The 13,411-nt window shown below is 43.9% G+C and overlaps 2 protein-coding genes across 2 annotated transcripts; both read left to right on the top strand.

Moving 5' to 3' along the window:
- The first annotated feature begins 2,334 nt into the window (after nt 1-2,334).
- Nucleotides 2,335-3,838, top strand: LOC121874380 (uncharacterized protein PB18E9.04c-like). The gene is made up of 3 exons (XM_042378510.1): nt 2,335-2,635; nt 3,122-3,320; nt 3,523-3,838. Exons 1-3 carry the CDS (start codon nt 2,335-2,337, stop codon nt 3,836-3,838), a joined length of 816 nt encoding a protein of 271 aa, XP_042234444.1.
- Nucleotides 3,839-3,874: 36 nt separating this feature from the next.
- Nucleotides 3,875-4,894, top strand: LOC121874379 (integumentary mucin C.1-like). The gene is made up of 2 exons (XM_042378509.1): nt 3,875-4,201; nt 4,436-4,894. Exons 1-2 carry the CDS (start codon nt 3,875-3,877, stop codon nt 4,892-4,894), a joined length of 786 nt encoding a protein of 261 aa, XP_042234443.1.
- Nucleotides 4,895-13,411: the final 8,517 nt, after the last annotated feature.

Below are 13,411 nucleotides of genomic sequence, written 5' to 3'. Positions count from 1 at the left end.
GGCAGGAGGCAGGGGCGGGGGCGGGGCAGCAGGGGGCAGGGGGCGGGGGGCAGGAGCAGGGGCAGGAGGTAGCAGAGGGCAGGATAAGACAGTCTCATTACAAGACACATTTTACAAGGTAGTTAACATGACACTTAACATGACACACTTAACATGACACACTTAACATGACACACTTAACATGACACACGTAACATGATGATAAGGCACTAAATATCTCTGACGTCACACAAGAGTTAACATTGGTATAAAAATAAAAATTAACTTAAAGTCACGAACACCGCCTGGAAAAAGAAGTCGAAAATGGAGGTAGTTTTGGGATGTCGCTCGGTGCCAGTGCGGCGCGTACGGCGCGGCGGCGGCGCGGCGTGGCGGCGGCTTTATGCGAATCTCCCATGATGGCAGACCTGCTCCCCTGCCGTATGAGAGAGAGAGTAGAGGAGAGAAATCATGGGTTTGATTTTCAATGCCTGCTACCTTTGTGTTCCAAGATTTTTCCAGCCTCCCTATGCAATCCGACCCGTTCCCAGATTTTTGTTACGGACCACGAAACCCAAGTAAGAATTTGAATGAAGAGTTTTTGTTTTGGCAAGCGTTGGAAAGAAATGCAAGCTTCAGGATTCTTTAGAGCAACTTAGATCATCGAAATTCGGAGGACGGATTTTTGGACAGAAGCTATGTTGTATTTAGTCGTAGTCCTATGAAGGTCATGTCAAATCCATCAAGAGTGCCATCACGCCAAGATAGTAACGTAATCCTTTGAAGTACCCTTTAACCGTATAATCAAACACTCCAACACTGAAAACCTACCACTTTAGTGGATGGAGTCCAGAAACCCTGACTGAATCACCCCAAAGTGAATGGCCCCATTGGAAGATGTTAAGTTCCAGTGCCTGTGTTTGTGGGTGTGGAAAGGTGGGGAGAGAAAGGTGGTTTTGAGTGTGAAGGAAGTGTGAGAGGTGAGGAGGAGGAGTGGAAAGTGAGAGCAGATAGTCCCAAGTTCAACGTCACAAGCCCTGTGCCTGGCTCCTTCTAGGATAATTAATGTTAGGAGGAGGAAGGAGAGAAGAGGAGAGAGGAGGAGAGGGAGGAAAGGCAGGGGGAGGAGGAAAGGAATAAGGATGGAAAGAGAGAGAGAGAGAAAGAAGAGTAAAAATGAGAAGAGGGAGAGATGGAAGGGAGGGGGAGAGTAAAGGACACACACACACACGATTTTCTACATGTGTGTATGCTTTTATGTGTGTATAATCGCGTGTGTGTATGTGTCTAGTGTACACACATGATACCATGTAATCAAAGTTGTGAAAAACGTGATTGGGTTTTCGCCCTACCAATATGTGTTAAATTCTGCCCAATTAAAACATCCATTCTTACAGTCACCTTACAGTCAGTCACCATCACAGTCAGTCACCCTCACTCTCACACAGCCCTAACCTAACCTAACCTAACCTAACCTAACCTAACCTAACCTAACCTATCTGTGTGTTAGTCAAGAGATCAGAAAATTTCATCTCACACAGTCGAATGAAAAAGGTACATCTCCCAGTCCCTGCATGTGTGTGTGTGTGTGTGTGTGTGTGTGTGTGTGTGTGTGTGTGTGTGTGTGTGTGTGGCTCATCAACTTTCCCTCAAAGGCTGTGGGGTGATATTTTTTTTTCAATTACACCCGCGTTTTTTTATGTAATTTTTAAATAATATTTTTCTCCTCACATGCAGTTTGTGGTGTTAATGGATGGTATTTTGGGGGTGTATCTTGTCTGTCTGTCTGTCTGTCTGTCTGTGTCTGTCTGTCTCTGTCTGTCTATCTGTCTGTCTATCTTTAAGTCTATGTCTGTCTGTCTATCACACATGATCCTTAACCAACCCAAGTAAGGATATTCATGTCATGTATCCTGCCCTTCCATAGGATATATTTTGTAAGGAAGGGTGGGAGGATTCTCTTCACAGGCAAGGGCAAGGTGCGTCTGTTTCCCTTCCCTGGGTTATAGAGAGGGCGCGCGCGTGTGTGTGTGTGTGTGATAGACAGACGACAGACGCACACACCCACGTACACAGAGAGAGAGAAGAGGAGGCTCATGTCGGTATCTGTAATCCTACGCTTGCTAGGATTTACAGCATCAAATCCTACCACAGTCAGCCAATAATGGACGGTCTGTACTCAAAAATCCTCCCCGCCCCTGCCCTTACTGGTTTCAGGAGGGCGAGGAACAGAGGGCGAGGAACAGAGGGCGAGGAACAGAGGGCGAGGAACAGAGGGCGAGGAACAGAGGGCGAGGAACAGAGGGCAGGGAAGATGGGCAGGAAATAGAGGGCGAGGAACAGAGGGCGAGGAAGATGGCGAGGAAACAGAGGCGAGGAACAGAGGGCGAGAAGATGGCGAGAACAGAGGGCGAGGAACAGAGGGCGAGGAAGATAGGGAGGAACAGAGGGCGAGGAAAGATGGCGAGGAACAGAGGGCGAGAAACAGAGGGCGAGGAACAGAGGGCGAGGAACAGAGGGCGAGGAAGATGGCGAGGAACAGAGGGGCGAGAAGATGGCGAGGAACAGAGGGCGAGGAACAGAGGGCGAGAAGATGGCGAGGAACAGAGGGCGAGGAAGATGGCGAGAAGATGGCGAGAGGAGAGAACCTATAGGGGCAAGTGTAGGGAAAGAAGGCAAGTTGATGGGGCGAGGGCAAGTGTGGGATAACTGGTGGGGGGAAGAACCAGGCTAATGGACAAGAACAAACTAGGGCCTATTAGAACTGGGCCCATTTAAGACAGGGCCCATTAAGACAGACAGGCCCATTAAGACAGACAGGGGCCCACCTGACCAATAAAAAGGTGTTTCTTCCCCTCTTTCCTTTTTACTTGTCTATAATTACTGTGTTTTACCTTCTTCCTCTTCTTCTCTTTGTTCCTCATTCGTATTAATTGTTTCTCTCCTTCTCCTCCTCCTCCTCTTTCTTCTTCTTCTCCTCCTTCTCTTTCTTCTTCAGATTATTATTATCCCTCTCGGATACACCACCTCTCTCTCTCTCTCTCAGTATACATCGGAGGGACTGTGGTAGTGGCAGCCATTTCTCAACCCGAGTCACCAAACTTCTTTCCTGCAACACGGACACTTCCACGCCTTCAACAAGGACACCTCCACGCCTTCAACAAGGACACCTCCACGCCTGTAACAAGGACACCCCACGCCTGTAACAAGGACACACTCCACGCCTTCAACAAGGACACCTCCACGCCTGTAACAAGGACACCTCCACGCCTTCAACAAGGACACCTCCACGCCTTCAACAAGGACACCTCCACGCCTTCAACAAGGACACCTCCACGCCTGTAACAAGGACACCTCCACGCCTGTAACAAGGACACCTCCACGCCTGTAACAAGGACACCTCCACGCCTGTAACAAGGACACCTCCACGCCTGTAACAAGGACACCTCCACGCCTGTAACAAGGACACCTCCACGCCTGTAAACGCCTTCAACAAGGACACCTCCACGCCTGTAAAAAGGACACCTCCACGCCTGTAACAAGGACACCTCCACGCCTTCAACAAGGACACCTCCACGCCTGTAACAAGGACACCTCCACGCCTTCAACAAGGACACCTCCACGCCTTCAACAAGGACACCTCCACGCCTGTAACAAGGACACCTCCACGCCTGCAACAAGGACACTTCCCACGCCTGTAACAAGGACACCCTCCACGCCTCAACAGGGACACCTCCACGCCTTCAACAAGGACACCTCCACGCCTGTAACAAGGACACCTCCACGCCTTCAACAAGGACACCCCCACGCCTGTAAAAAGGACACCTCCACGCCTGTACAGACACCTCCACGCCTGTAACAAGGACACCTCCACGCCTGTAACAAGGACACCTCCATGCCTTCAACAAGGACACCCCACGCCTGTAACAAGGACACCTCCCACGCCTGCAACAAGGACACCTCCACGCCTGCAACAAGGACACCTCCACGCCTGCAACAAGGACACCTCCACGCCTGTAACAAGGACACCTCCACGCCTGCAACAAGGACACCTCCACGCCTGCAACAAGGACACCTCCACGCCTGTAACAAGGACACCTCCACGCCTGCAACAAGGACACACTCCACGCCTGTAATAGACACCTCCACGCCTGCAACAAGGACACCTCCACACCTGCAACAAGGACACATCCACGCCTGCAACAAGGACACCTCCACGCCTGCAACAAGGACACCTCCACGCCTGTAACAAGGACACCTCCACGCCTGTAACAAGGACACCTCCACGCCTGTAACAAGGACACCTCCACGCCTGTAACAAGGACACCTCCACGCCTGTAACAAGGACACCTCCACGCCTGTAACAAGGACACCTCCACGCCTGTAACAAGCGCGACACCTGCAACAAGGGACACCTCCACGCCTGTAACAAGGACACCTCCACGCCTGTAACAAGGACACCCACGCCTGTAACAAGGACACCCACGCCTTCAACAAGGACACCTCCACGCCTGCAACAAGGACACCTCCACGCCTGCAACAAGGACACCTCCACGCCTGTAACAAGGACACCTCCACGCCTGCAACAAGGACACCTACGCCTGTAACAAGGACACCCACGCCTGTAACAACAAGGGACACCCTCCACGCCTGCAACAAGGACACCTCCACGCCTGCAACAAGACACCCTCCACGCCTGCAACAAGGACACCCACGCCTGCAACAAGGACACCTCCACGCCTGCAACAACAAGGACACCTCCACGCCTGCAACAAGGACACCTCCACGCCTGCAACAAGGACACACCTCCACGCCTGCAACAAGGACACCTCCACGCCTGCAACAAGGACACCTCCACGCCTGTAACAAGGACACCTCCACGCCTGCAACTTGCAACACTTGTTATAAGAGCTGAGGGGAGGAGGGGGGATAGGAGGCTGCTAGAGTGTATGGTGCTGAACAGCTTTGTGGTATAAGGAGAGAGAGAGAGAGAGAGAGAGAGAGAGAGAGAGAGAGAGAGAGAGAGAGAGAGAGAGAGAGAGAGAGAGAGTATAAATAAATAGATATTACTACATGTGCGGTGGACCAGCAGAGCTCAGCCTTGTCTCTTGGGTCACTGGTCTAATGGGCCCCAGTCCTAATGGGCCCCAGTCCGTTAATTAAAGGTTTTTACAGTCATAATATTAATAAAACCAACTCCGCAATAATATCCGCACTCTGTATCCGCACTCTGAACCCGCACTCTGAACCCGCACTCTGAACCCGCACTCTGAACCCGCACAGCAATATACCTGGCGTACCTGATGGTAATTAATCGGGACAGGTGGAGGTCTTAACTCAGGTATTTCTCGGCTTCTTAACTTTTACCAAATTTAAACGCAAGGAATGTTGTCTTGAGCCTTAATTAAAAGGTGGAATCTGTCTACCTGTCCCTGTTACTGGAGGTGTGTATGTATGTATGTATGTATGTATGTATGCATGTATGTATGTATGTATGTGTGTACTATGTATGTATGTATGTATGTATGTATGTATGTATGTATGTATGTATGTATATGTATGTATGTATGTATGTGTGTATGTATGTATGTATGTATGTATGTATGTATGTATGTGTGTATGTATAGTATATGTATGTATGTATGTGTGTATGTATGTAATATATAAACAAGAATAAACCAACAAAAAACACAAACTACTGTCAACACAAATTTACGGACGAGGAATGGACGGACGGACGGACGGAGACCACGTACTGTACTTAATAACGGTGCGGTACTTAGGAGGATTACCCTGGCTGCATTAATTAAGCGCGGGGTAATAGGATTCCATAGATAATTAGCCTAAGAGTAATTAGTTGGAATTAATAGGGGAGAATTGTACAAAAACAATAAGGTGCCAGAAAATAGTTAATTAAGCTTATCAAAAGAATTAGAAGCTTGAAACATAAACAGTAATTAATAACAAAATGCTATGATAGGTCAAAATTAATTGGGTGAATGAGTTGAGTTACTTATAATTAAATAATCTGTAAGAATATAATAATTAGTTGAAATAAAAAATGTGATGTAAACAAAACTTGTGAGTGAAGTAGTGTTGTTGTTGTTGTTGTGGTTGTTGTAGTTGTTGTTGTTGTTGTTGTTGGTGGTGGTGGTGTAGTTGTTGTTGGTGTGGGTACTGTGGGTGTTGTTGTTGATGTTATTGGTGTTGTTATTGTTGTTGTTGTTGTTATTGTTGTTATTATGGTTGTTGTTGTTGTTGTTATTGTTGTTGTTATTGTTGGTATTGTTATTGTTGTTATTGTTACTGCTGTTGTTTTTATTATTAGTGTCGTGTTATTGTTGTTGTTGTTGTTGTTGTTTTTAATTCTCGATAACTCAGGTGACTGCGGCGGTAAAAACTTTCCCTTCACTGAGTTACTGTTTTGTGGTCAATTGTTTAACAGAAATTAACCGAGAAAAATTATATTAATGTTTGGGGCGGGGGTCGGGTGTTTACGATCTGGGTATAAACATTACCAAGGTGTAAACATTAGCAAGCAACGTTTTTTGTAAGTGTAAACATCAGCAAGCAACGTTTTTTATATTCTACGTGTAAAATATTAAATAGCAACGTTAATAAATAATGCATGGCCCTACCCTGTACATAGAAACCAGAGAAAATAGGTAAATTAATACTGTATAGGCCTACCTGTATTAATGAACCACAAATAATGCGTAGGCCTAGCTGTACTTAGGAACCACAATAAATATATAAACCAATGCATAATGAATAGGCCTACCTTGTAATGAAGAACCAGGAGAAGCAGCCGTTATCTGAAAAGAGAATAATAGTACGCGGGCAGATAAATAATTCAATAACATATAAAATAAATCACACACACGTACACACACACACACACACACACACAGTACACACACACACACACACACACACACACACACACACACACATACACACACACACACACACACACGATAATAATAATAATAATAATAATAATAATAATAATAATAATAATAATAATAATAATAATAATAATAATAATAATAATAATAATAATAATAATAATAATAATAATAATAATAATAATCTACATATATATATAAACAAACCTTGATTTTAGGCTATTCGTGTTGTTTACCACGAAATAAAAAAATGCCTTAACTAATGTTCGTGTCTCACTCCTAACATCAATCTCTGTACCCTGACGAGTTACGGCAATTGTGAAGGTGAACTGTGGTAGTCACTTTACTATTTAGTTGTTATCTTACTTCCTCAATAGTGAACCATTACTACCCAACCATTATACAACCTTCATAAGGAATATAAGAAACTGAAACGCCTACTTTTAGTGTTAATAAGGTGAGTTTAACTTGAGAAAAATTATTTAATTGAAGGAATGAGTTTGGTATTTTCACGTGGAATTCCATTATTATTTACTCTTTAGTAGTTCTTTAATATTGTAGTGATATATAAATTGCATTTGAAATTATAGGTTAAGTTAAAATCGCAATAATTGGCTAAAACAATATAAAATACCTTTAAATTCGCAGAAATTGGTCGTTTAAATCCCCGGGTGTCCACAGGTGTTGTCCAGCCTTTGTTTACATCCAGTGGTGTGTGAGACTACGAGCCTAAAATCATTTCTAAAGTACAACACGAACCTAACTAATTTATCCTATCTTATCTAAATAAAATGAAAATATATTAGTATCGTGAATAAAAAAAAAAGTACTACTGTATGGTTAGGTTAGGTTTTATTTTGTGAAAGAAATTCCTGTTTTGCTTCGTTTTTGTCATATTTACATTCAGGTATTTAAACAAACATATTAATGAACAGTTTCTCAATAAATTATATTTATTAGTGTATGAAATAACTTAAAATATACACAAAAACAATTAATAACCAACGAAATAAATTAGAAAATATAAAATAAATGGTCCGTCACACACACCAAGACATCCACTTAATGTACTTCACTTGAGAGACGAGTAGAGACAGAGAGAGGGAGCGAGTAGAGACAGAGAGAGACGAGTAGAGACAGAGAGAGCAGTAGAGACAGAGAGACAGTAGAGACAGAGAGAGACGAGTAGAGACAGAGAGAGACGAGTAGAGACAGAGAGAGACGAGTAGAGACAGAGAGAAGAGTAGAGACAGAGAGAGAGAGAGACGAGTAGAAGGAAGAGACAGTGGAGACAGAGAGACAGTAGAGACAGAGAGAGAGACGAGTAGAGACAGAGAGAGAGACAGTGAGAGACAGAGAGAGACAGTGAGACAGAGAGAGACAGTAGAGACAGAGAGACGAGTAGAGACAGCACTGACCCAAGTTAACGGTTTAATCACGGCAGGATTTTGTCTCTAGCCCTGAACCAGATAGTGGAGTGATAATGGTGTAGTTTTTCCCCCGCTGTTAGTGTTATCAGTGGAGCCATTCTAAGGGAGAGCGCCCTATTGTACCTACTCTTTATATCACCCGGAATTATTATTATTATTTTTTTTACGGGAAAATTTTCACCATTTTTTATACTTTGTTGATAATTAAAAAAAAATAAATTCTAGTTAAAAATGTTAGTTATGTTTGTGTAAAGGCGTAACTAAATCATTCGCGTTTAATAAGTGTCTTTATTGAGAGATTAAACCAAGACATTATTGTTTGGTGTTATATAAGTATTAGTGAAAGCATAACTGTGGATTAATTAGGTGTTCATTATTACAGGTGCGGGGCCGTAAAGAGTGATGACGTCATAGAGGTGTGATGACGTCAGAGAGGTGTGATGACGTCAATAGGGTGTGATGACGTCATAGAGGTGTGATGACGTCATAGAGGTGTGATGACGTCATGGGTGATACGTCAGAGAGGTGTGACGTCTAGGTGATGAGTCAATCTACCATGTTTAACCCCAGCCATCATGATAAGGTTGGTTAATATATCTGTCAGTTATTTGTCTGTATTGGATAAGTTTGTCTTCATGTATGATAGTATAAAACCGTCTTCCTGTACATACATACATACATACATACATACATATATACGTACATACACGGACTCCTACATGCACACACACAAAAGTTTTCCTGTTTCTTTCATAACTAACGAGATCTTGGTTATGAGAGCTTCCCCGGTCTGTTGTGTTGTAACAAGGTGGCCTCTCTCTCTCTCTCTCTCTCTCTCTCTCTCTCTCTCTCTCTCTCTCTTTTAGCTGTAACAAGATGGCCTCTCTCTCTCTCTCTCTCTCTCTTTTAGCTGTAACAAGGTGGCCTCTCTCTCTCTCTCTCTCTCTCTCTCTCTCTCTCTCTCTCTCTCTCTCTCTCTCTCTCTCTTTTCTCTTCTTCTCTCTCTCTCTCTCTTTTAGCTGTAACAAGGTGGCCTCTCTCTCTCTCTCTCTCTCTCTCTCTCTCTCTCTCTCTCTCTCTCTCTCTCTCGCTTTTAGCTGTACAAAGGTGGCCTCTCTCTCTCTCTCTCTCTCTCTCTCTCTCTCTCTCTCTCTTCTCTCTTCTCTCTCTCTCTCTCTCTCAAACACTTTCCCAATCATGAAAATTTGAAACAACTCTAAAAGAAAAAATAAATAAAGTTATATGAAGAAAATAAACAAAGAAATTAACAAAAAAAATTAACAAAAACAGCAAAACAAGAAAAGTTAAATAAAAGAAGAAGAAAAATATGAACGAAATGAAAGTTTGAAAGACCAGATCTGTTTTTGTTATCACTGGAGTCCATCTCATTTGGAGCTATAGATTGGAAGCTCTTGTTCAAACACGTCTCATAGATTTAAAAGGGAATAAGAAAATAGATTAGTCCTCCCTTTACCTGGTTTATTTTATTGTATTTTTTCTTGTTTATTGTTTTCTTGGTTTATTTTACTGTATTTTCTTGTTTATTGTTTTACTTGGTTTATTTTACTGTATTTTTCTTGTTTTATTGTTTTACTTGGTTTATTTTACTGTATTTTTGTTTTATTGTTTTACTTGGTTTATTTACTGTATTTTCTTGTTTTTTTTTTCTGGTTTTTTTACTGTATTTTTCTTGTTTTATTGTTTTATTGGTTTATTTTACTGTATTTTTCTTGTTTTATCGTTTTCTGGTTTATTTTGTATTTTTCTTGTTTTATTGTTTTACTTGGTTTATTTTACTGTATTTTTCTTGTTTTATTGTTTTTCTTGGTTTATTTTATTGTATTTTTCTTGTTTTATTGTTTTACTTGGTTTATTTTACTGTATTTTTCTTGTTTTATTGTTTTTCTTGGTTTATTTTACTGTATATTACTTGTTTTATTGTTTTAATGAGACTGGGGAGGAGGACTAGTTAACCTCAGGGCCGCTATGTTAAACAAGTGGTTACTGAAACAAAGTAAATATAATAGTAATTAATGTTTTAAGTCAGGTCAATTAACATGGGATAAAGTGTATGTAAATTATTATACAAAGTGAAGGTGAAGGGCGTGTCTGGGGGTGATGAGGGGCGTGTCTGGGGTGAGGGCGTGTCTGGGGTGATGAGGGCGTGTCTGGGGTGATGAGGGCGTGTCTGGGGTGATGAGGGGCGTGTCTGGGGTGATGAGGGCGTGTCTGGGGTGATGAGGGGCGTGTCTGGGGTGATGATATGATGTGTCTGGGGTGATGATATGTCTCTCTGGGGTGACGATATGCAGCATGTCTGGGGTGATGATGTGTCTGGGGTGATAAGGGGCATGTCTGGGGTGATGATATGTCTCTCTGGGGTGTCTAAGGATGTCTGGCTGCCTACGACCACAAACCGTTCCCTAATTCAAGCTTACCTCCTCCCCCTAACAAACGTTTCTCCATATTGTTACCATTGTCCCAGCACATCCCAGCACATCTCAGCACATCCCAGCACACCTCAGCACCTCCCAACATCCCTCAGCTCCCAGGCGGCTTAACACCCCCCAACAAACCACTCTGAGGACAACCAGCTGATTAACTCAACAATTGACGTCACCAATGGCCAGATGGTGTTGTGTTGTCTGACGTCCAGAGCTGAGCTGGTAATCTGCTTTAACCACCCCCCTTAACTCCCCCTTTAACCCCTTAACCCCCTTTACTCCTCCCATAACCCTTACCCCTTCCTCTGACCTCCCCTTAACCCCTTTACCTCCCCTACAGACCCTTACTTCGTTACCTCCCCTCACCACCCCCTCTCTCTCTCTCTCTCTCTCTCTCTCTCTCTCTCTCTCTCTCATTTACCTCAATACACACAAATACAGCTAGGTACACAGGCAGCCAGACAGGTAGACAGCCAGACAGGTAAACAGACAGACAGGTAAACAGGCAGACAGGTAGACAGCCAGACAGGTAGACAGCCAGACAGGTAGACAGCCAGACAGGTAGAGAGACAGACAGGTAGACAGCCAGACAGGTAGACAGACAGACAATTATCAAGCCATTAGTGTCACATAATACCCACAACAGTTTAAGGAGCTAGCCACCGTACATGGGTCAGCCTGCCCGAGTAACATGATAGGTTAGGTTAGGTTATCATGATAGAGCTATCTACTGTCCTCACCGCACACTCCACCTCACACTCCACCTCACACTCCACCTCACACTCCACCTCACACTCCACCTCACACTCCACCTCACACTCCACCTCACACTCCACCTCACACTCCTCCACCCCCCCCCACTCCACCCACCTACATGTGTGGGCGTCTCAACACTCATCTCCTTCCTCGTTAAATTCTGTTGTGTCCTAGACTACCTCCTCTTCCTCCTTCTCATCCTCCTCCTCCTCCTCACCTAAACATGACTCCTCACGTTACTCAGACTATAACATGACTCAACACCTACACGCTGTCCTGTCACCGTGAAAATATATTCATAAATATATCCTGTACCTTCATGTTTATAACACTGCATGATGGAGGGAGTGTGGGAGGGGCGGGAGGGAGTGTGGGAGGGCGGGAGGGAGGGAGGGCGGAGGGGAGGGGAGGGGCGGGAGGGAAGGGAGGGGCGGGAGGGAGTGTGGGAGGGGCGGGAGGGAGTGTGGGAGAGGTGGGGGGATAGAGGGAGGGTGGAGGGTAACATGTTTTTCTTGCTACTGAAAAATACAAAACCAGGAATTAATTCATAATGCCGACAAAAATATATTTATACAGGTACGGTAATTAATTTATACAGGTACGGTAATTAATTTATACAGGTACGGTAATTAATTTATACAGGTACGGTAATTAATTTATACAGGTACGGTAATTAATTTATACAGGTACGGTAATTAATTTATACAGGTACGGTAGTTAATTTATACAGGTACGGTAGTTAATTTATACAGGTAAATCATTATACAGGTGACATGTTTAAGCTGTTATTGATAAGCTATTGTGTGTATGTGTATGTGTGTGTGTGTGTGTGTGTGTGTGTGTGTGTGTGTGTGTGTGTGTGTGTGTGTGTGTGTGAGGCAGGAGAGTAGTGTGGGCAGGTGAGGAGAGGCAGGATAAGAGGAGGCAGGTGTGACAGGTGGAGTATCCTGATGAGAGAGAGGGAGAGTGAGGGAAGAGGGAGAAGGGATGGGAGAGTGAAATAGGGGAAGAGGGGAGACTGAGAGTGAGAAGGAAAATGAGGAAAGTGAGAGAAAAAGGAGAGATAATGAGAGAGACTAGAGATAATTATGTAACTTAAGAAAATAAACATCAACTAAAACCTTCATAAACAAATTTAAAACAGAGAGTAAAGTTATCTCAGTGGGTCATAAACTAGCCAATTACACCAGCCAGCCACTTAACTACAGCTAATATAAGGTAGTTAACGGGATTGGTAGTTAATAATGGTGTGTGTGTGTGTGTGTGTGTGTGTGTGTGTGTGTGTGGTGGAAAAGGTAAGGAGGACACAACGACAGGTCATTAACAACAGGTAACTCACTCATAACACCTGACTTACACACACACTCTCCTTCCATAATTTACCTGTCTATCATCTTACACACACACACACACACACACAGACACACACACACACACGCTCCCATTTGGCTTGGATGGCAACCACTCTCCCTGCTTACCTACCAGCCCCCTTCCCACTGACTTAGTAGAGGAATTTGACGTAGCAAAACGCCTGGACAAACTAAAATTAAAACGCTCTACCACCCCCATTGACTTACCAATGAAACTATTCAAGGAGTTCTCCCCGGAGCTTGCTAAACCCCTCTGCTCCATCATCAATGCTTCTCTCAGTCAAGCCAGATGCCCAGCTGACTGGAAGACCTCTTATGTATCACCAGTGCCCAAGTCAACCAGCCCACAATCCCTAAATCAGCTACGACCTATTGCAATCACCCCAATACCCAGCCTAATCTGTGAAAGTTTTGTGTTTGACTGGGCTTATGCTGATATTGCAGGAGTCGTAGACCCTCAGCAATTTGGCAACATGAAAACTTCCTCCACCACTCACTGTCTTGTCAGCTTTCTCGATTACATA

Source organism: Homarus americanus, unplaced genomic scaffold (genome assembly GCF_018991925.1).
Source record: "Homarus americanus isolate GMGI-L3 unplaced genomic scaffold, GMGI_Hamer_2.0 scaffold49346, whole genome shotgun sequence".
Taxonomy (NCBI): Eukaryota; Metazoa; Arthropoda; class Malacostraca; order Decapoda; family Nephropidae; genus Homarus; species Homarus americanus.
The sequence above is the reverse complement of the archived record's forward strand: the minus strand, read 5'-3'. Positions and strand labels throughout refer to the sequence as shown.

Coding starts and splice junctions, on each gene's coding strand:
- LOC121874380 (XM_042378510.1), top strand. CDS start 2,335: ATGGCGAGGAAACAGAGGCGAGGAACAGAGGGCGAGAAGATGGCGAGA. Junction 2,636..3,121: donor AGAGGAGAGAACCTATAGGG/GCAAGTGTAGGG, acceptor GCCTTCAACAAG/GACACCTCCACGCCTTCAAC. Junction 3,321..3,522: donor ACAAGGACACCTCCACGCCT/GTAACAAGGACA, acceptor GCCTGTAACAAG/GACACCTCCACGCCTTCAAC.
- LOC121874379 (XM_042378509.1), top strand. CDS start 3,875: ATGCCTTCAACAAGGACACCCCACGCCTGTAACAAGGACACCTCCCAC. Junction 4,202..4,435: donor ACAAGGACACCTCCACGCCT/GCAACAAGGACA, acceptor GCCTGTAACAAG/GACACCCACGCCTGTAACAA.